Below are 23,912 nucleotides of genomic sequence, written 5' to 3'. Positions count from 1 at the left end.
AAAAAATTAGGCAGAAAAAATGAAATGCAAAGATACAGAATGGGGGATGCCTGGCTTGAGAGCAGTACGTGTGAAAAAGATCTTGGAGCCAACAATGTTATGTGGCGTCAAAAAAAAAAAGCCAATGGGATTTTGGCCTGCATCAATTGGAGCATAGTGTCTAGATCTAGGGAAGTCATGCTACCCCTCTATTCTGCTTTGGTTAGACCACACCTGGAATATTGTGTCCAATTCTGGGCACCACAACTGAAGAGAGATATTGACAAGCTGGAATGTGTCCAGAGGAAGGCGACTAAAATGATCAAGGGTCTGGAGAACAAGCCCTATGAGGAGCAGCTTAAGGAGCTGGGCATGTTTAGCCTGAAGAAAAGAAGGCTAAGAGGAGATATGATAGCCATGTATAAATATGTGAGAGGAAGCCACAGGGAGGAGGGAGCAAGCTTGTTTTCTGCTTCCTTGGAGACTAGGACGCGGAACAATGGCTTCAAACTACAAGAGAGGAGATTCCATCTGAACATGAGGAAGAACTTCCTGACTATGAGAGCCGTTCAGCAGTGGAACTCTCTGCCCCGGAGTGTGGTGGAGGCTCCTTCTTTGGAAGCTTTTAAACAGAGGCTGGATGGCTATCTGTCAGGGGTGATTTGAATGCAATATTCCTGCTTCTTGGCAGGGGGTTGGACTGGGTGACCCATGAGGTCTCTTCCAACTCTTTGATTCTATGATTCTATGAGTGCAAGGTGAATCCTGACTGGGGAGCAACACTTAGACCGGAGCCAATTTTAGTGCTTTTGAATGGACATGTATCCTTTTGCTTTGTAATACTTTTTAACAATGAGAATAAGCACATCTAAACTTATATTGTATTAAATCGGTTTTATTTCACAATACACATTGCATTTAGATAATATTATTCAACAGAGGTTTGTTCAATCCACCCAGTGTGTAGTTATCTTCTGTGATCTCATGATAAGGGATGGCACATGGAACCCCTTTTCTAAGAAGATCAAAAATTGTGCGAATCAGCTTTTGGAAGATAAAAAAGGACTTGGATTTATTCTCCCAGCTTCTTGTTTCTGCCAAGCAGGTGATTTGATTACATTCGAGTCATGATGAAAAAGTACTATGCACATATTACTGGATGAGATAGTTCAAATCAGCAACATAATTACAAATACATCTTTTTATTCTTTCACATATTAGTTTGCAGCCAAACTACTTTTCAATGAAAAACTTGTTCTGGGCTCTTCTGGCTTTTTCGATGCTTTCAAAAGAAAGGGGTCCTTTTGGCATTTCTAGTGTAGTGTTCTCCGTGTCAAGTATGTTCTCTGCTTCACCTGGAAGATGAAAAATGTATACCTTTGCATCAATTGTATAAGAACATTAATTATGTATCAGCATTTTTTAAAAAGTTCAATTGACATCAATTAAAATGCAATTGCTGTATGATGAGGAAAGCAGCCATCGTGGCATGTGACCAATCCTTATATGTTGTATTTATTACTGGAATTTATTTGGACCCAGAGTTTCACTCAAACAAAATGACCTCTTGCATGGAAAGCAATCCATTTTCCTAGACTGCTTCTACATTAAATTACTTACCACAAATTAAAAGCAAATTGTCCTTTCCTAATTTCCCTCCCAAGCATGCAAAAACCTCATATTGAACATATACAAAACCACATCCTTTTTCAAGTTTAGTCTCTGAAATTCATACCAATGGACACATTCTCTCCCTCCCTCTCCCTGAACCACCTCAAACTGTTTCTCTTTTTATCCATATATTTGCTTACCATATGCTTTCTTACACATTATGTCCCTATAGGATACTATATTAATAAATATGCTAGGCATCCATCTCAAAGATAGAACCATCCTTCCCATTAAAAATTACACTATGTGACAAAATTTGGGGGAAAAAAATGTCCTTGGTTTGAAAGTGTTATTTCCTGTTTATTTGTGCCGGACTTACTTTTAAAGTAGTTGTTATACTCCAGAAACTTCATTTTTGTGGCTGCCACAAACCATGTTGAATTGGTTGAGACTCCATGAGGTATTTATTGAAAAACTATAACAAAATGTGCTGCAGGATGTTTCACAAAAACAGCTTTTGTGGGTTTAATAAAACTTTTCCATTTTTTTTAATGATAGCACCAATTAGGAAATAGCATTTATAACCCAGGAACAAAAAATGTGTTACATAATGTTACCTCCCAGCTGCTCCCACCTCCTCTGGATGTGTACTTTTACTGGTGCTCCCAAGACCACTGTTTCTTCCTCACATTTTCCCCATTTTCTGACTTCTTTACTGGCCACCACCACTGACCTTCCCACCAGCATCCTAAGGGCATATCCATGCTGCCTGAAAAGCCCCAGATTTTCAAAGAATTATAGAATTAGGACACTTTCTGGTCTTTCAAGGTGGATGCACTTTGCTTTTTTCCTAGCTTCCCACTACTTTCTTCACATCTGATTGTACTAAAACACAACAAAGAGTGGATTCTTGTTGCTTTTTCAGCGATTGAATCAAGTTAAGTCAATTCTCAATTATGGTGACTCTATGCCAAGGTTTTCCTAGCAAGGTTTTTGTTGTAGCCTGGTCAGATTCTGAGTGCTCAGAAGTTGAGGAGGGGGATGCTGGAATAGATTCGGAAGGCCCAGAGGAGGATGGAAGTAGCCTGGAGAGAGTTGTTTAAAAATCTCCTGGCAGTTCCCATGAGACTGAAGAAAGTGATATCAGTTCCCATGAGAATCTGCCAGAAGTGCAGGCTGAGAGAAAGGTGGGAGATGAATCTTTGTCCAGAGCAAGTGCTTGAAACTTCGGAGGCAGCACGTACAACAGAGACAGAGTTGCTGTTGGCTTAGCGATAAGGAGAGGAAAAGCAGGTGCATGAGGAATTATGTCATGGAAGAGACTGAGGCTTTTTAAGTGGTTTTCTGCTGGTACAATCCTTTGTGAGAGCAATATTGTATTCAGGTGAACAGCTCTCGGTCCCTGGTCCTATGTTTTTGGATTCATGTATTCAGGTCTCTAAGTTTGTTCCTGTTTCTAGTTTCATGTGTGGCATAGGTTGCCTGCCTTGGATTCATGCTATCATGTCTATGGCTATATCTGTGGCTTCACTCTTGAAACTGTATTTAAAAGGATTTTGGAATCTTGGCTATCTTGTAAATAACTTTTTGGACTTTGATTATTCTTTTTAAATTTGCTTATTTTTAAATACTCTTTTTAATAAAGTTTTACTTACGGGATTAACCTGGACAGAGTGTGGTTTGTGGTGAAAAGGTGTTTCAGGGCTCTAGTGCAATAGTTTTCCTCCAGAAGAGGTTTGCCATTGCCTTCCTCTTAGGCTGAGGGTATGTGACCTGCCTAAAGTTGCCCAGTGAGTCTCAAAACTGTTTGAACCCAAAATCCTAGTTCAACACTCAACCTACATCAAACCATCAGAGTAATGCTGTTGCCCACCATTCACCCATAGCCCACCACCCTCCCCTCAACTTTCACCTCCTCATTAATTTTTGAAAGTCAGAAGGAGGCTTCTATGAGGTGTATAGCCTGTGTGGGAAATCAAAATGGCAGTAACTCAAGGGTCAGGCATTATTTTGAAGAAATTACAGCTGAAAGGCACTGGGTTTTGTTTAATGGAAGCAATCAACACAGGTACTGGAAGACACTTGTACACATAAGCACTTGGTTGCCACCTCTATCATTAAGGTAAATAGACATACTTACACTTCATTCTTTTCAGAAGTGATCCATAACCCATATCATATTGATAGGCAAAGACAAAACCTAAAGGGACCATTGGAAGAAACATTGCAGGCTTCTTTCTTTTTATTGCCCTGTTTAGTAAGCAAATGAAAAGAAACACTGGAATCAAATACAACGAATTGCCAAGGTTATATTAGAAATAAGTGGTTAATTTAAGACTCTTTTTAGATGATGCAACTATATCACAAATGTTACTGTATTATTCATAGAAGTTTTTCTTTTTGTCACCAAAATTATGGGCTATTTCCAATGCCAGCTTCATACACATAATATAGAACTTCTTTACACTAATTTTGTATCCACATTTTTGCAGAATCATATATATACATACAAATAACTGCCAGCAAAAATATGTCTAATCATATTCACGGAATATACAAAAAATGAACAGAAATGATAAATGGGAAATATCACTGTCTGAAACAGGGAATTTTCTTTTCACTAGGTTTAACTCAGAGTGTTTGTAATCTTTCTGAGTTAAAGGGCAACTCTACCACTGGTATTCTAGCTGTGCAGACTGTCCTTGTGGAGAGATATATGTGTGCTTAGCTTTTTACAAATATAGTTTTTTTGTTTACAGTATCAATAAGAATGTACAATCTGCCTTCTCATAAACTGGATAGGGATGTTCCTTGCTCTGTCCCCATAAGACATATAGGCAGTGAAAATACATTTTTCTAAAAAGCAAAAGAATTGAGTGTCTAAAATATTGATTGATTTTACATTTCTTACAGAGGATTTATTTAATCAAGCAATATTTACAGTGTTAGGGTATATACCTAACTTGATTTTATTTTTCTATTAAAATATTGCTGTTCTTCCCTGTATCAAAAGATCTCATGAGGACATCCAAGTGAATTAGATTATACATCCACCAATCCAGTTTTTAAAAACCAAGATGACGAGACATAAGACAGAGATACATGATAAATATTTGCAGCAAGTGTAATACAACAGAGAATTAAGCTAGGAACACAAAGAATCCAGATTGGACTGCAGTGTAAAAATCCAACTGTTATATATCTTATCTTTTGTTTTTATACACTATCAGTTATTTTCTTTACAAACTATGCAGAAAGAGCTTACCAACACTGAATGCAAAATGGGCCATTTTGGCCTGATTCTCAACACAGAGACTAGGGGCCCTTACACACAGTCCTGTATCCCAGAATATCAAGGAAGAAAATCCCACATTATCTGAGTGTGGACTCAGTAACCCAGTTAAAAGCAGATATTGTGGGATTTTCTGCACTGCCATATAATCCCGATTATCAAATCCAGATAATAATCCAGATTATTATCTACTTTGATCTGGATTTGAAAATCTGAATCAGTTTTTGTTTCTGGCTTAAAATTGTTATCTCCTGTTTAATTGTGCAGTACTTATTTTGAAAGCAGTTGTTATACTCTATAAACTTGGTTTTTGTGGCTGCCACAAACTATGGGTGAAACTCGATGAGATATTCATTGAAAAACTATAGGAAAATACTTTTTCCATTTTTTAAATTATAAAACCAATTAGGAAATGACATTTATAACCCAGGAACAAAAATCGTGTTACATAGTGTTATATGAGTCCACGATATAATCCAATTCAAAGCAGATAATCTGTATTTTATAAGGCAATGTAGATGGGGCCTAAGAAAAAAGCCCCATCATTGTAATGAAATTTACTCATCTGTATTCTACAAAGCTGGTCAACAGATGCTAAAAACTCCAAAGTTTACACATGTTCAGAATGGGAAATATATAGAGTGTAGGTAAAATTTCTGCCAAACCTAACAAAGGAAGTTGGCATCGATATCCCAGTTTTGGTGCCCCCAATGGATTGGGGACTACAACTCACACCATGGTGGACCACTGTCAATTTTGTTAAAGGACCTATGGTGTCCCCACCAAATATTTTGAGCCAGGGGGATTGTGCTATATCAGTTTTAAAAAGTAGCTATCTAGTACATGGGACTGGCAATTAATTCCTTTCCAACATGCCAGTCACTGACACCATATTTATGCTCATTGGCTGCTACTGTTCTTTGTTTCTTAGAACCCTATGTGACAGAAAATGGCTCAGGGACTGACACCAGTTTAGGAAACACCAGTTTGAGTTGCATTGAGTGTAAAGAAAATTTTCTGTTTCAAACAGTGATATTTCCCATTTGCTACTTCTGTTCATTTGGCAAAGATATTGAGATGGTATGTCTGGATCATTGAAATTGTGAAATTTGGAGAGACACAAAAATAAGTGAAGGAGATGCATGTATATATGTATGTATGTGCTTTCAACTCATCTGTCAATGTATGGTAATCTCATGAATTTCAATGGGTTTTCTCAGACAAGGAATACTCAGGTGATTTTGCTAGTCCCATACTTTGAAATGTCGCCTGCAGCACCTGGTATCCCATACATGTATTGACCAGGCTGAACCTGTTAAGTTTCTAACATCAGATGGGATGTGGTATTTAGACATGCCCATGATTTAAGCAAGGAATTTTAAAAAGATAAAGATTCTCCCTTGACATTAAGTCTAGTTGAGTCTGACTCTAGGGGGTGGTGCTCATTTCTAAGCTGAAGAAGCAGCATTGTCCATAGACACCTCCTAGATCATATGGCCAGCATGACTGTATGGAGCACCATTACTTTCCCACCAAAGCGGTGCCTATTTTATCTACTCACATTTGCATGTTTTCGAACTGCTAGGTTGGCAGAAGTTGGGGCTAACAATGGGAGCTCACCCTGTCTTTCGGATTCGAACCGTCAACCTTAGAATCATAGAATCATAGAGTTGGAAGAGACCTCATAGGCCATCCAGTCCAACCCCCTGCCAAGAAGCAGGAATATTGCTTCTGGTCATCAAGTTCTGCAGTTTAGTGATTTAACCCACTGCGCCACCATGGCCCCTTTATTTATTTTATTTATCTTATAAAGGAATTTTATATATCTTATAATCTTCATTTTTAATAGACTGTAGAAGGTGAGCCATGTATTCAGTAAATGTTTATTAGTTAGAGAATATGGAGGAAAGGGGCAAAAGAATGAGAACAAAAACTATTATCTTATTTCTTAAATGTTCATAAAATACCGTAATAGTAATCATTACGTACCCAACTGTTAGACCCACAGCAGCAAGTCCAGAGAATGCTCCAAAATACTTGAGAAATTCCCGTGTCCAAGCAATCTGCATTGCCATCTGCCTCTCTCGCATTTGGTTCTGCATCAAGAGCTGCCGTTCCAGCTGAGTATAAAGGGAAAAAAACCCAATATAAATATGATAGCTTTCTTACATTTTTTACATATTGCTGGAAGAATTTCTGGGAAACAGAATATTTTGAACAGAAGATGTGAATACAGTGACTCTTCTGTAAAAAGAGAGGATTTCACTACTGGTAGAAAATATAATTACTTGTATACATAGGTATATATACACTTTTCACATAGTGTATCAATGGCTGCCCTGATTTCCACTAGTGCCAGGGATCTGAAAGCATCACCACTATAACAGGAATAATGGTAGCCACCAAAACGGAATCCTGTTGAGGAATGAGATCTTTATAAATGGTTTTTAATCTGGGAATTGGCATTGGGCAGTTCCATAATGTGCACGTATAGCAGACAATTGCTGTTATCTTTCTGGGTAGCAGAGTCAACAAAGGAACCATTTCATAATGAGACAAATGTAAAATATGCACACCAGATTGATCCCACTGTTCATCAATCCTGATGCACACTGGGCACCAACGCACATCAGGTATTCTTGCTGATGCCCTGTAACATATTTTTGCAATTTGCTAACAAGGTTTCTTAACATCTCTGCTATGTGAACCATGTGCAACACAATAGTAAAGCTATTGCTCTGGGGGAAAAGAGCAATACTTTTGGCCTTCTGCAACAACTATTTTGTTCTATTCTTCTATACCAGTGGTTCCCAACCTGTGGTCTGTGGGCCACCAGTGGTCCACAAGAATGAAAATATGGTCCGCAGCCTCACTATTACTACACGCCTCGAAACCATGCGGCAACGAGAGTGACTAGTCTTTCAAAACCCTCTTATAGTGCCGAGGCACTTACTTAGGCAATCCCTTGTTGTCCAAGTATGATTGCCTTCCAAGTATAGGGTCTTGGCGGTAGATTTGTAGGTGACTGTAGAGCCCTATTCTTGATCCACATGTTCTTCCACAATGAGGGCATTGCTTTTTCAGGTGGAAGGAAGTTCCGGTCGGGGTTGGCTTGACACGCCTTCCTCTTGGCATGTTTCTCCCTTTCACCTGCCATTTGTGCCCCTTCAAATTCCACAGCACTGCTGGTCACAGCTGACTTCCAACTAGAGCACACAAGGGATAGGGTTTCCCAGTTCTCGGTGTCTATGCCACAGTTTTTAAGATCAGCTTTAAGCCGGGGATATCAGGAGGGGAGAGGCTGACTACCCATGAAAGATTAGTATTACCACATCAGCTCTAGACTGTTAAATATGGTTTTCTCTGGGCGAGCAGGTGGTGACTACATGGCATATGCTCTATACAGAAATTAGAGCTGATGTGGTCTATTCAATCCAATACACCACATCAGCTCTAATTTCACCCCAATAACCAAACCACCCCAAATAACCACCCCAAATAACCAAACCACCCCAAATAACCACCCCAAATAACCAAATTTCACCCCAAATAACCAAACCAAATCTAAAATTGACCAAAAACAGATTCGTAAACCTATTGGTACTAATGTTGGAGAGTGATTCTTGGTCAAGTGGTCCCTGGTTAAAAAATAAAATAAAAAAAAGACCACTGTTCTAAACAATGTCCAGAGGTGGGTTTGAAAAATCTTGTCCAAAATTATTATTGCATTATATATTAATAATATATATTCCTTTCCAACAAAGGAGAAATTAATGGAAAAGGGGAAGCAATACTGTCCAGTTCACCAAATGTGTGGGCGTTGGTAAGAAAGTAAGAACAACAGTAACACAAAGGTTGTGAGAAAAGCTGTAAGATATGTTTGTTATCCACATTTGCATTCACCTTCTTACATTTCTGTCAGACAGTTAGCTATGAGAATCTATTGACAGGAAATTAGATATTTCCATTTCCTCAGGAAATTTGTTTTAAATTTCACAGGACACATACACACATCTATGTCAAAAGTTTCATTCTCCACCATAGAAGACTGCCACTGTCTACTGACAGCTATGTGTGAAACCAGGGTAATTACTCGTAACAGGGTTCAGAGAGTCAGGAAACGGGAAACTATTAATTGGCACGTCTTCTATCGTACTTACAGCTGAAATATAGCTTTGTTTAATCATAACCCAAGTGAAAATCCTTGTGTGACTATTAACAAAGCCTATTGAACAAGATGGGCACAGTTTTAAAAATTGCAGCCAGAAATCTAATTTAATAAATTCCAGACACCTCAGAAAAATTACTTTTAGGCTGAATTTAGAGTCAATCATACTTGGAATTGAACAATGAACCAAATGTAAAATAGTACAGTTGTCCCTCCACATTTACAGATTTGACTTTTGAGGATTTGGGAAACTCTATGGCCAAATTCTGCTGGAAAAGGATTACAGATCCATGCTGGAAGACATAGAACACCCTTCTATTTATTTTATTATTTATTTACAGCATTTATATTCTGCCCTTCTCACCCTGAAGGGGACTCAGGGCAGATTACAGAACATATACTATTGCAACGCCCTGTATGTGGGTCTTCCGATGTCTACGACCCGAAAGCTTTGTATTGTTCAGAATGCGGCAGCCAGGTTACTCACAGGAACGCCCATGAAATGCCATATAACACCAGTGCTGCAACATTTACATTGGCTTCCAACTGAGTACCGTGGCCTGTATAAGATGCTAGTTCTGACCTTTAAAACTCTATACAGCCAGGGTCCATCGTACCTTAGGGATCGCCTCTCCTTCTCCCATCATCGGAGGTCGCAACGACCAGTCCAACGTGACTTACTCCATATACCGGGTCCTAGAGAAGTGCACTTGGAAAGGACCAGACGCAGGGCTTTTTCTATTTCTGCCCCTGCCTTGTGGAATTCCTTGCTGCCCTACATGAAAGCCAACCTTTTGATTAGTGTGATCTTATTACTGTTGGTGATTAACCAGCTGTGCTAAAGACTGGCCCACTAGGAATCTCTTGGTTTTCCAGTGTGATTGTATATAGTCAACTTTGAGGGACAGTTGACCATGGAGTTGTGCTGGAGAGCCTAGATATTTCTAGAGGTGTTCTCTTACCTAAAAAATAGCAATTTTTGATCTGTTGGCTTTCATTTTTTTAGGGGACCTGTGGTCCAATCCCATCAAATGTAGAGGGTTCACTGGACTCATTACTAACTTAAGACCCTCCAAGTCCTCAACAAGTATATGGGGTACTTCTACTGGATCTCCATGCTTCCACCAGGATGAGAGATCTTTCTTTCTTGTAATCCCTCTTCATTCAAAAACCTGTTGTAGGGTTGTATGTGCTCTGAAGAAGGCATTTTGTTATGTAGAAGACTGCAGTGAGAATCAGAGGGGAAGAAAACCTGATCAAGAGCCAGCTTTAACACAGCAGGTTAAACACCAGCTGTAGTCAATCTTGGCAGTCGAAAGGCTGCAAGTTCAAAGCTGGGTCAGGGTGAGAGCCAGGGCCTTAGCCCAGCTCCTGCCCATCTAGCAATTCAAAAGCAAAAACGTGATTAGACAAATAGGTACTGCTCATTCAATGCAAAGGAGAAAGTTACAAACTAGCTCTTTGGCAGGGAGATCGAGTGACAGCACCCCCCCCCCCCCAGTGGCCGGAATTGAGCACAATACCTTCCAAGATGTCGGAAAGATTGGGCAAGTTGATAGCTATACCTCCTCTCTATGTATACCGTAATTGTCTGTCTAATTGTATATGAAATGGCACTGAATGTTTGCTGCATATGTATGTTCTGTGATCTGCCCTGAGTTCCTTTCGGGATGAGAAGGGGGAAATATAAATACTGCAAATAAATAAATAAATAAATTCCACTGGTGTTAGATAAACAGAAATATACCATTATAGACAGAGGTAGGCCACTGCTTCCAATAGATCCAGCCCCAAAACTATCTGGAGGAAATGATTTCAAGAAATTGTCGAAGGCTTTCATGGCTGGAATCACTGGGTTGTTGTAGGTTTTTTCGGGCTATATGGCCATGTTCTAGAGGCATTCTCTCCTGACGTTTCACCTGCATCTATGGCAAGCATCCTCAGAGGTTTGAGGTCTGTAGGAGCTCTAGAACATGGCCATATAGCTCGAAAAAACCTACAATAACCCAGATTTCAAGAAACTTTTCCAAATCAATGGTGCACTTCAGCCAAGTTTGAAGTATCTATTTTGAACCTTAATTCCCCAAATTACATTTAATAGCAATGTCTCTCGTACCAGCCAACTGCACCTGCAAAGGAGGTGGGACCGAGAGCAGGGTCTCCCCAGAAGATCTTAACCTCATAGCTGGCTCATAGAGGGAGATATGTTCTGACGGGTAAACTTGGCCAGAACTGTTTAGGGCTTTATAGGGTAAAGCCAGCATTTTGAATTGTGCTCGATAGCAAACTGGCAGCCAGTGGAGCTGACGCAACAGTGGGGTTCTGTGCTCCCTGTATGATGCTCCAGCGAGCAGTCTGGTTGCTCCCTGTTGGACACTTGAAACAGTCTTCAAAGGCAACTCCATGTAGAGTGCATTGCAGTAGTCTATTCTCGATGTAACATTTACACAAAATGAGCAGGAGGGACCCCAAATGCTGCAGGGCTGGCTCACCACATTTTGGGGTTACAAAACGAATACACGTCATACACAAACACACACCCTTAAAACGTTAGAAAGTCTAAAAATTACCTAGCCCACCACATATTTACAGGATAATGCTCCACTGATGTAAGTGGTTTTAGTTGTCACATATCCAATCCTTTTGATACTCACTCTACGGCCTTGGAACGGCCAGCCTATCCTAACTCAAATTGGTTCTGGTAGAGCTAACCTCCTCGGAGGAAAAGCTGAAGACACACCTAATAAAAATTCTCAGGGTTATTTTACAGGCTCATAAACATTCGCCTGGGTCTTGCCTTCCTTTCTCTGAACTGGTGACCCTCATTCAACAATTATACTTCCACGCCCCTTTTTCCTTTGTGTGTTAAACTGGAGAGAAGGGTTTATTATCTGCATTTTACTCAGAAAGCTGCACAAAGATCATGCCCATGTGTACAAGAAGTAGATAAGACAGATCACCAGGCACAGATTGCCAGTAATTTATCACAACACTGCCCTAATCTAAGTATAACAGTGCTGTTTTATGAGACTTACGCTGACTTCCTTTACTGGCTACACCAAGCCTGGGCAAACTCTGGCCCTCCAGGTGTTTTGGACTTCCACAGTTCCTAACAGCCGGTTTGCCCAGGCCTGGTCTACACTGTAATGTCTTTCTGGCTTTTTTGATGCCTGGCCAGGAAAAGGCCTTCTGAATTGACACTGGGCTTCCCTTTCTTCACGAATGAACCTTAGAATCATAGAATCATAGAATCAAAGAGTTGGAAGAGACCTCATGGGCCATCCAGTCCAACCCCCTGCCAAGAAGCAGGAATATTGCATTCAAATCACCCCTGACAGATGGCCATCCAGCCTCTGCTTAAAAGCTTCCAAAGAAGGAGCCTCCACCACACTCCGGGGCAGAGAGTTCCACTGCTGAACGGCTCTCACAGTCAGGAAGTTCTTCCTCATGTTCAGATGGAATCTCCTCTCTTGTAGTTTGAAGCCATTGTTCCGCGTCCTAGTCTCCAAGGAAGCAGAAAACAAGCTTGCTCCCTCCTCCCTGTGGCTTCCTCTCACATATTTATACATGGCTATCATATCTCCTCTCAGCCTTCTCTTCTTCAGGCTAAACATGCCCAGTTCCCTAAGCCGCTCCTCATAGGGCTTGTTCTCCAGACCCTTGATCATTTTAGTCGCCCTCCTCTGGACACATTCCAGCTTGTCAATATCTCTCTTGAATTGTGGCGCCCAGAATTGGACACAATATTCCAGGTGTGGTCTAACCAGAGCAGAATAGAGGGGTAGCATTACTTCCTTAGATCTAGACACTATGCCCCTCTTGATGCAGGCCAAAATCCCATTGGCTTTTTTTGCCGCCACGTCACATTGTTGGCTCATGTTTAACTTGTTGTCCACGAGGACTCCAAGATCTTTTTCACACGTACTGCTCTCGAGCCAGGCGTCACCCATTCTGTATCTTTGCATTTCGTTTTTTCTGCCAAAGTGGAGTATCTTGCATTTGTCACTGTTGAACTTCATTTTGTTAGTTTTGGCCCATCTCTCTAATCTGTCAAGATCGTTTTGAATCCTGCTCCTGTCCTCTGGACTATTGGCTATCCCTCCCAATTTGGTGTCGTCTGCAAACTTGATGATCATGCCTTCTAGCCCTTCATCTAAGTCATTAATAAAGATGTTGAACAGGACCGGGCCCAGGACGGAACCCTGCGGCACTCCACTTGTCACTTCTTTCCAAGATGAAGAGGAAGCATTAGTGAGCACTCTCTGTGTTCGTTCACTTAACCAATTCCAGATCCACCTCACCGTAGTTTTGCCTAGCCCACATTGGACTAGTTTCCTTGCCAGAAGGTCATGGGGGACCTTGTCGAAGGCCTTACTGAAATCCAGGTACGCTACATCCACGGCATTCCCTGCATCTACCCAGCTTGTAGCTCTATCGAAGAAAGAGATCAGATTAGTCTGGCATGACTTGTTTTTGATAAATCCATGTTGACTATTAGCGATGACTGCATTTGTTTCTAAGTGTTTGCAGACCGCTTCCTTAACAATCTTTTCCAGAATCTTGCCCAGTATCGACGTGAGGCTGACCTGACCTTGATTTGTCCAACAGTTACATCAAGGATCTGTAATTTTGGCCCCCAACCCTACCCTCAGCTTATACATGAGATTCTACAATCACCACACTAATAAATGTTCCATTATAAGAACCCACCTGAAGTCGAGAGTTCATCAACATGAACTCCTGTTGACTCTTCAGGTTTTCATTCATCGACTTTGAAAAGATGAATCCCATATTGACCTGAAAGGATACAACCATGAGTATATCAGTATCCATTACATAATATTGAAAACTGAAAATGAAACAGGCCAACCTTACAAAGATTTAAACAATGTTTCTCTCTTGGCAGTTGCTAGTGTTCTCTATAATGACTGCAGATAATGTGGTTTTATAGTTGTAATTGCAATGTTTTGTATGATTTAATACTCTTAATCTCATTTAAATTTTTAATTGAAATGATAATTTAATTGTATATTGGAGGTATATTATTTTTAAGGTATTGAACTGTTGCCTACACTGTAAGCTGCCTTGAGTCCTCTTCAGGGTTGAGAAAGGTGGGATATAAATATAGTAAATAAATAATAAATAAAATGATGTTAAAATTTATTTATTATTATTTATTTACAACATTTCTACCCCACCCTTCTCAACCCCCAAGGGAAGACTCAGAGCAGCTAACACTGGCAACAATTCGATGCCACTATATCACAATGAACAACAATATAAAAACCATAAATACACAATAGATTAAAAACAGTAACATTAATTATACAATCATATAGTCGTTTCCATTAATTATAACAATCATATGGTCCAGTTTAATATCCAAAGTGCCATTATGTCTGCTAGCTAAAGGCCTATGATTTCAGTTCTTTCCTAAAGGAAAGGAGGGAGGACGCTGAGCTAATCTTGCTGGGAAGCAAGTTCCACAAGCAGGGGGTCACCACCAAGAAGGCCCTGTCCCTGCCAGACGCGTTTGCGAGGCTGGTGGGACCAAGAGCAGGGCCTCCCCAGTAGATCTAAAAATATGGATTGACTTGCTCTGGAGGCAGTCAGTTTGCAGAATTTTTTTTAGCTCACTAGGGCTGGATCTATGGCAGTGTAGACTCAGACAATACAGTTCAAAGCAGATAGTCTGGATTATTTTATTTGATAATCTGGATTTGTTTATTTGATAATCTGGATTATTTTATTTGATAATCTGGATTATTTTATTTGATAATCTGGATTATACGGCAGTGTAAATCCAGCCTGCGAGTCAGGTACACTTCAAACCTAGACTGAATACACATCCACCAAATAATTCGATGGAGAATGAAAAAATGTTACCAAGAGTCTCTGGATATGGACAGTCAAGAATACAGTAGTTTTATTCAGCTGCTTTGTTTATTTCTCATATTTCTACCAACTATGAAATATTACAAGGATTCCATAACTGAATTACACAGATTAGGAGCTCTAAGGAGTCTATATTACTTTGTGTAAGATTTTAAAAAAATACTTCAAAGGATAACAGGAGAGTAAGGGATGAGTATGATGACCACAGCTCCAGATAACAGTTGACCACATGGCTGACTAGCCATAGACTCCTACAATCATAGAGTTGGACGAGACCTCGTGGGCCATCCAGTCCAACCCCCTGCCAAGAAGCAGGAAAACTGCATTCAAAGCACCCCTGACAGATGGCCATCTGGTCTCTGTTTAAAAGCCTCCAAAGAAGGAGCCTCCACCTTTCATAAAAGGAGAAGAGGAAAATGGGACATAATGTCATAGAATAATAGAGTTGGAAGAGACCACATGGGCCATCTATTTATTTATTTACAACATTTCTACCTGGGGGGTGGGGGTGGGGACTCAGAGCAGATTACACTGCCACAAATATAACAAGTAACAGCAATATAAAACAATAAATACTGTAGAACAATAGATTAAAAACAATTAAACATTATTATCACAGTCATGTAGTCATTTCCATTATTATCACAGTCATATAGTCCAGTTCGATGTCCAAACTACTATCTTGCCTACTGGTCAAAGGCCTGGTTCCAAAACCATGATTTCAGGTTTTTTCCCTAAAGGAAAGGAGGATGGAGCCAACCTGATCTCGCTGGGGTGTGAATTCCACAGGTAGGGGGTCACTACTGAGAAGGCCCTGTCCCTCGTCTCCAACAGATGCATTTGCGAAGCTGGTGGGACCGAGAGCAGGGCCTCCCCAGTTGATCTTAAACTATGAGGTGGAACGTAGAAGGAGATATGTTCAGACAGGTAAGCTGGGCTGGAGCTGTATAGGGTTTTATAGGCCAAGACCAGCACTTTAAATTGTGCTCAGAAATGGACCGCCAGCCAGTGGAGTTGACATAATGGGGGGTGGGGGGTGGCATGCTCCCTATATGGTACTCCAGTGAGTAATCTGGCTGCCGCCCGTTGGACTGGTTGGAGTTTTCGAACAGTCTTCAAAGGCAACCCAAGTAGAGTGTGCTGCAGTAATCTATTCGACTCACTGCCATGCAGGAAAAGCACAATCAAAGTATCCCTGACAGATTGCCATTCAGCCTAAAGCTTCCAAGGAAAGAGCTTCCACCACATTCTGAAGCAGAGAGTTCCACTGTTGAAGTGTTCGTAGGGTCAGGAAGTTCTTCCATCACAAGACATATATTCAACTAGAAAAAAATGCCTGGGATAGACTTTTAATGGTGTGCTGAGAGTATTTAAACTTGGTCATGATTATATATAAGATCAGGCATGGGCAAACTTGGGCCTCCCTCTAGGTGTTTTGGGCTTCAACTCCCACCATTCCTAACAGCCTCAGGCCCTTTCCTTTTCCCCCTCAGCCGCTTAAGCGGCTGAGGGGGAAAAAGAAGGGGCCTGAGGCTGTTAGGAATGGTGGGAGTTGAAGCCCAAAACACCTGGAGGACTCAAGTTTGCTCATGCCTGATCTATGGGCTCATAGCTGCTTTGTCCTCTGTTGTCTGCGCCCATGTTGAAAGAACAGCAGCAGGAATGCACAGGTAAATGGGGCTTCCCTGCAGACACGCAACTCTCTGTGACACTTGTACTTCCATTCACACGATCGACTGCGTGTCAACCTCTTGGAGACGTAAAATAGCGCCGCCTTTGCCGTTCTCCTGGGATTCCCCGCTCCCACCCGCGCGCCCCCCTCCACTCCAGTTTCCCTTTGGGTCCGCCCGCCTGCGTCCCGCCCCGCTTTGTTCCCCACTCACCGCCTACCGCTTCCGTGGACGCGCAGCCTCCGCCCACGAACCGGGAAAGACACGTGTCGGCCACACGGGGCTCGTTTCCGGGTGGATCTCCACTCCGGCGGCCGACAAGCGCCTTGCCCTGGGCTGGCATCTCGGTTCTTAAACGGGGCGCCGCCAAAGCGGGTGGGACTTCAATTCCCAGAAGGCTCCGTTGCTGTGGCCAATGGCCAGGAATTCTGGGAGATGGAGTTCAGAACACCTGGAAGACCAGAGTTTGGGAAATAGAGCTTTAAATGAACTGGGTCTGGGATGAGGGAGGAAGGAAAGGAAAAGGAGGGAGGGAGGGAAGGGGAAGGGAGGGAAGGAAAGAAGGCAAAAGAAGAACGTAAGAGGGACAAGAAGGGGAAGGAAGGAAAGGAGGGAAAGGGAATGAAGGAAAGAAGGGAAAGGAAGGAGGAGAAAGTAAGAAGGAAAAGAAGGGAAAGGAAAAGGAGGGAGAGAGGGAAATGAAGGAAAGAAATAAGGGAAAGGAAGGAGGATAAAGTAAGAGGGAAAAGAAGGGGAAGAAAGGAGGGAAAGGGAAAGAAGGAAAGAAGGCAAGTGAAGAAGGAGAAAGTAAGAGGGAAAAGAAGGGAAAGGAAAAGGAGGGAGAGAAGGGGAAGGAAGGAAAGAAAAGGAGGGAAAGGAAGGAAGAGAAAGTAAGAGGGAAAGGAAAAGGAAGGAAATAAAAGGAAGAGAGGGAAGGGGAAGGAAAGAAAAAAAAAAGGGAAATAAGAAGGAGAATGTAAGAGGAAAAAGAAGGGAGAGGAAAGGAAAAGGAGGGAGGAAGGGGAAGGAAAGAAGGCAAAGGAAGGAGGTGAAAGTAAGAGGGAAATAGAAGGGAAAGGAAAGACAGAAAGGAAAAGGAAGGAGGGAAAGGGAAGGAGGGAAAGAAGGCAAAGGAAAGAGGAGAAAGTAAGGGGGGGGAAGGGAAGGAAGGAAGGAAAGGGAAAAAGAAAGGAACGGGGTGGAGGGATAGGAAGGAAGAGCGGCAAAGGGAGGGAGGGCAAAGGAAGGGAAAGAAAGGGAAAAGAAGGAGGGGGATAAGGAAAAGGAAGGAAATAAAGAAGGGAAAGGAAGAGAGGGAGGTGAGAGAAAAGGAAAGAAACGAACAGGAAGGAAAGAACAAATGGAAGGAGGGAGGAAAAGAAAGGAAAGGGAGGAAACATAAGAAAGGAAAAGAGGTGGGGAAAGAAGGAAAAGAAACAAAAGGAAGGAAGGAAGGAAGAAAGACATGGATGGGAAGGGGGAAGGGAAAGAAGGAAGAAAAGAGGAAGGAATGGAAAGGGACAGGAAGTGGGAAGGGAGGAAAGAAAGAAGGAAGAGGGAGTGAAAAAAAGGGAAAAGGAAGGAAAATAAGGAAAGAAGGAAATAAAGATTTTGCAAGTCTCAATGGTTTGGGGGGTTACCTTTGTTATTTTTGCAGATAATTTATGGAGGATCAGTGCAGCAAGGAGGAATGTGTGGCTTTCCAGAAATTTCAATAAAAAGTGCAAACCCATAAAAGAGCTCTATTTTATTGGTCAACTGAAATGCACCCTGCAAGCTTTTTAAGATCCACTGGCTTTTCAAGCTCCATTGACCCTATCAAATCTTAGAAGTTGTAGTTGGGTGAGACACTGGCACTCTGGCAGAGGAGGCTCAAGACGCTCAGACTACAACATTCATAATTCCATAGCATTGAGTCATGTTAAAGTGGTGTCAGTTCTACAGTGTAGACACCCCTCTTATTGGGATAAATGACTATGATCTGTTAAGTTCATAACCTATTAGGAATTATGACCTATTGGGTAGCAGAGTTACAGAAGTGTTCCTTTAGTTTATTGGGTAATGGATGATTACATAAATATCTTGTTTCTATTCGATGCTCTCAGCAGACAAAGATTCAAGTAGACCTCTTTTAAAATAATGTATTTGTTTTCCTCAGAACATCATGTATGCAAATATACAGGCACAATGTTTATTTGTATCTTTTAACTTATAGTCTTTAACAGTCTCTTCAAAAACTACATCTATTGCTTTGTACAGTTCTCTTTTCATAACAGTCTACTTTCAAAGGAATGCAAGCCTCAACAGTTTTCCAACTTCCTACACTGCTTCTGTGCTCCAAAAGACTTCTATACTCAAGCTGACTCAAGACTCAATTATCATTCCTTAACTGTCATTTCTTTCAAACTGCATTCTAAACAGTCACATGATCTGCAGCCCCTCCCACTGCCTCAAGTACATAGAGTTAAAGAAAATGCAAACCAAAGAAAACATAAACTTCAGGAAATAAAAGAACACTTTATAAACAGGCAAATTATTAAATCAGTGATTCCCAATCTTTGGGCCTCCATGTGATTTAGACATCAACTCCCAGAAATCCCAGCCAGCTTACCAGCTGTTAGGAACTGTGGAAGCTGAAGTCCAAATCACCTGGAGGCACAAAGGTTGGGAGCCACTGCATTAAATAGAGGAGGCTTGAGAAGGTTGCAATCTCCAACATCTCTAGATAGCATTGTAGAATGATTGTCCTTTACATTTGCGGAAAACAAAAATTCTACTTTACTTAAGTCCATGTTTCAAACTTAGAAACGTACTTAGTTCATATTAGCAGGTGTGGACAACAGTGTTTTCGGCTAACCATTTTTATCAGCTTTAGCCATCACAACCAAAGGTTATGGGAAATTGCAGCCCAAAAGCTGGAGGATCACAGTTGTGATGGCTTGCATTAAAATAGGGTATGTGTGTAGGTGCATATGTATGCTATGGATAAACAAAGCTGTGCAGTGCTTTGTGGACCATAGCGACTTAATTTCCAAAACTCTGCAAGAAATCAGTTAAGGCAGCTGGCAAAAAAGATCTGAAAGGAGATTACACTATGTAACAAAATTTGGAAAAAAAAAATCTGTTCCTGGTTTGAAAGTGTTAATCCTGTTTAATTGTGTGGTTCTTACTTTGAAAGTAGTTGCTGTACTCCAGAAACTTCATTTTTGTGGCTGCTGCAAACTATGTTAAATTGGTTGAGACTCTATGAGATATTCATTGAAAAACGATAGCAAAATGTGCTGCAGGATGTCACACAAAAAACAAAGGTTTTTCAGTGTAATAAACTTTTTCCACGTTTTCATGATAGAATCAAATTGGAAATGGCATTTATAACCCAGGAACAAAAAAAGATGTTGCATAGTGTTATTGGTGGCTTTCTGCTCATTGTGCGCTAGATGGCAATATTTCCTGTTGAACTATTGAAGTTTGTGCATTCTGCCGTTTGATTAGGTATTGTGCACTATCTCTGTGTGTATAACAGCTGCTGAGAACAGAAGCAAAATCTGTTCTGATGGTATGATTCTGGTTGGTCCCACTGCCTCCTTTATGAATCTCTTCACATCTTGACACCATGTTAAATGCAAATAAAATCTAATAAAATAAATTCTCAGACAGATCTGGTCTCCATCTCCAATGCAAAAAATATGAAATTCTCAAACAGATCAAGCTATGTTAGATCTGCCAGTGTATCTTCACTGTAGAATTAATGCAGTTTGACATTGCTGTAATTGTAGATCCATGCTATTGAATAATGGGAGTTGTATTGTACAAAGCCTTGGGCCTTTTCCAACAAGGAGTGCTGGTGCCTCACCAAATTACAACTTCCAGGATTCCATAGAGTTGAACCATGGCAGTTAAAGTGGTGTCAAATTGCATTATTTCTACAGTGTAGATACACCTCTTTTGGCATGATTGCCTTTCCGTGTGTAATATTAATTAATTAATTAATTAATTTGCTGTATTTGTATCCTGTCCTTCTCAACCCCGAAGGGGACACAGAGCAGCCTTAACAATAGGCAACAATTCGATGCCTTTTCAAACAAACAATAATAAAATCAACATGTACATTATAAACTTTAAAATTTAAAAAGCAATGTAAGCATTAAAAACAATGATTAAAAACACACAGTCTGAAATCATAGTCAAGGCCGTTCCAATCATGGTTGCACATATTTGATCTTCTCTTATTGCACTGCGCTTCTACCCAAGGTTTTGGTCCCAGGGCCAGGTCTTCAATTTCTTTCTGAAGGTCAGGAGGGAAGGGGCTAACCTGATTTCACTGGAGGGGGAGTTCCATAGCCGAGGGACCACCACTGAAAAGGCCCTGTCTCTTGTCCCCACCTGTGAAAGTGGTGGGACTGAGAGCAGGGCCTCCCCAGAAGAATATTAATCTCTAAGAATGTTCATAGAAGGAGATATGTTCGGACAGGTAAACTGGGCCAGAACCGTTTAGGACTTTATAGGCTAAAGCCAGCACTTTGAATTGTGCTCGGTAGAAGACAGGCAGCCAGAAGAGCTGACGCAATGGAGGTTGTAAGCTCCCTGTACACCTCTCCAGTGAGCAATCTGGCTGCCGCCAGTTGGACTGCTTGAAGCTTCCAATCAGTCTTCAAAGACAACCACACGTAGAGCACATTGCAGTAGTCTATATGGGGATGTAACAAGAGCGTGGACCACCGTAGTCAAGTCCGACTTCTCAAGGTATGGGCACAGCTGGTGCACAAGTTTTGATTGTGCGAAAGCTCTCCTGGCCACCACTGAAACCTGGGGTTTCAGGCTCAGCGATGAGTCCAGGAGGACTCCCAAGCGGTGAACCTGTGTCTTCAGGAGGAGTGCAACCCTGTCTAGCACAGGTTGTAACCCTATACCCTGTTTGGCCTTATGACTGACCAGGAGTACCTTTGTCTTGTCTGGATTCAATTTCAAGTGTGTGTATGTATGTGTCCTGACTCATGTTGATACCACTCTTGGGGCCATAGGGTTTACCCTTAAAGCTTGTGAAGGTTGCCTCTGAAAATGTAGATAATTTGGCCCAATTATTTTACCTGTTTCATTGTTGTGTTCCTACTTTATTGTGACAATCTTGTGCACTTGATTTTGCATTCATTACCTTCAAGTTTGTATAATGTTGTACTACTCTTGTACCCACTGCTTCCAGTTTCAATTCAGGATGCTGACTTTGGTCTTTAAAGAGCTAATTTTGTTTTTAGGATTAGGAAATTTTAACATAGGCTTCCTCCTGTACAGCACTGACTTGCCCAGTCAGCACTTACTTTACACAACCACACTTCTTCTCGTGACATTGGATATATGACAGGTATTTCATGAGATGTACACACACAATTAGCTGTACCAACCAAATTGTTTAAAGCTTTTTCTCCACCTCTACTGACTTTCAGAAGGGCAGTAAAGACAAGTGTTTTTTACTGTCCTTTGTGTTTTCCCAAATTAATGCCTCTTACTATGAGGTGTTTAACTTTTGATGCTGGTTATATGCATTTGTACTAACTAGGTATTTTTTCCCCTATAGTACAGTTCTTGTGAAGTATGTCAGATAGTACTTTCCAGAGAAATCCAATCTTGCATAGTCAAGATTTTGTTGTCCTATCACTTTCTGGCTAATATTTCCACTTTCTGGCTGATATTTCAAATAGAACATTTTTTAAAAAATCCCCAGAGTAGCTTCCTGGATCTTGCCTTCTTCTGATTTATTTTCAGTTTGTACTTCCCTATAAATGAATAGGACTCATTGAAAATTAAGGAACAGAAAGTGTGCTGTTGTATGCAAACTTTGATTTGTAGAAGGCTTTGTCAAATGGTTCTAAGCGCACAACCCAAGCAATCCAAAGTAAATTTACCTGTAAATAAGCCCTACATGACTTTGCTTTCTTTGTCGTTCATCTTTCCAAGAATGGGGAATATGTCCATTTTATTCCTTGCATGAATTGCTTTAAAAATTGCCTTTCACTGAGAGAATTATGATACAGTGTTCCCTCGCTGTTTCACGGGTTTTTGAAAATATTAATATAAAATATAAAATATTTATGTCCACTGGAGACCAGGGACCCCAGAAGTGCGGCGACCTGAGGCATGGCGGGAAAGGCCTGCCTCCCTGGCCTCCACAGACCCCAGAAGTGCGGCGGCCTGAGGTGTAGCGGGGAAGGCCTGCCTCCCTAGCCTGCTGTTGCCGGCATGGCTCCGGAGGCTCTGCAGGGGTCTGCAGAGGCCAGGGAGGCAGGCAAGTTCCCTTGGGATGGGCCAGGAGGTGGGTAAGGAAGCGTGGGTAGGAAATTAATATATATAATAATGCATAAATATTAAAATTAATATGGACCCTACTTCATGGATTTTCACTTATTGCAGGGGCTCCTGGAACTGAACCCCTACAATAAGTGAGGGAACACTATATACATCTGTCTTGGGATAGCCTGAAGAAGGGTCAACACCCATATGGTGTTTATTTTGCTGTTCGTGCCCCATTTAGAAGATCTCACTTGACTTTCTGTCCTTGTAAGAATTGGATTTTGAAAAATGTGGCTTGTTGTTAAACAAGATTGGTGAGAAAGCTTCAGTGGAGACACCTTTTCCCCTTGATAGCTCTTTCAGGAGTTAATTTCCCTTCCGAGGGGCAGATTTCTCTCACTTCCTGTTGTCTCACCCTGTTCTTAACTATGAGTTGTTTGTAAGTCATATGTTTGTAACTTGAAGACTGGCTGTATTCGCAACAAAAAAGCAAAGCACGCTGTGTAAACCATTTGTTGTGTTGTCAAAGGCTTTCATGGCCGGAATCACTGGGTTGTTGTTGTTTTTTCGGTCTGTACGGCCATGTTCTAGAAGTATTCTCTCCTGACGTTTCTCCTGCATCTATGGCAGGCATCTTCAAAGGTTGTGAGCCCAAAAAAGCCCCAAAAAGCCCAAAAAAACAACAACCCTAAGCATTTGTTCTTCTGTAGGCAAATTTGAATGGCTGGTAGCCATTCTTCAGAAGAGTTCAAAGTAGAATGGCATAAAGAAAGATGAAATACAGGTTGAGGCGGAGAAGGAAGATGACAGTTTTCCTGTGAAACCAGAAAACAGTATTTGCTCTTTGAGTAGGATTGTTAAAAGCTTTGAGGCAGAAGTATATCTTCATCCCATAATGGAAAGGAGATATGAGCATATGAGGGGACTGGGCCATTGCCAAGCATTTAAAAGACAGCAGAAGCCTTTGAATTTGGAACTGAAATGCAGTCAGGTAGCCCAGAGAATGAGGTAT

General features: G+C 41.2%; 1 protein-coding gene across 2 annotated transcripts; it reads right to left on the bottom strand.

The window, feature by feature from the left end:
* Positions 1-853: 853 nt before the first annotated feature.
* PLGRKT (plasminogen receptor with a C-terminal lysine) lies at positions 854-16,970 on the bottom strand. Of its 2 annotated transcripts, none has more exons than XM_060762284.2 (5): positions 16,836-16,970; positions 13,761-13,847; positions 6,872-7,002; positions 3,731-3,840; positions 854-1,334 (listed from the first exon to the last, which is right to left on the bottom strand). In XM_060762284.2, exons 1-5 carry the CDS (start codon positions 16,956-16,958, stop codon positions 1,213-1,215), a joined length of 573 nt encoding a protein of 190 aa, XP_060618267.2. In that variant the 5' UTR covers positions 16,959-16,970; the 3' UTR covers positions 854-1,212. The 2 variants fall into 2 exon arrangements, with proteins under 2 accessions (XP_060618267.2, XP_060618266.2); XM_060762283.2 differs by having other exon boundaries at positions 16,829-16,920.
* Positions 16,971-23,912: the final 6,942 nt, after the last annotated feature.

The sequence above is a fragment of the Anolis sagrei genome, chromosome 2 (assembly GCF_037176765.1).
Source record: "Anolis sagrei isolate rAnoSag1 chromosome 2, rAnoSag1.mat, whole genome shotgun sequence".
NCBI lineage: Eukaryota > Metazoa > Chordata > Lepidosauria > Squamata > Dactyloidae > Anolis > Anolis sagrei.
This window is presented reverse-complemented; position numbering and strand designations above follow the sequence as displayed.

What these genes read in the sequence shown, in the direction of transcription:
- PLGRKT (XM_060762284.2), bottom strand. Translation starts at nt 16,958, where the DNA reads ATGCCAGCCCAGGGCAAGGCGCTTGTCGGCCGCCGGAGTGGAGATCCA. An exon ending in GCTGTGGGTCTAACAGTTGG is followed by an intron (nt 3,841 to 6,871) that starts GTACGTAATGAT and finishes CTTACTAAACAG; the next exon opens with GGCAATAAAAAGAAAGAAGC. An exon ending in ACTTCTGAAAAGAATGAAGT is followed by an intron (nt 1,335 to 3,730) that starts GTAAGTATGTCT and finishes TTCATCTTCCAG; the next exon opens with GTGAAGCAGAGAACATACTT.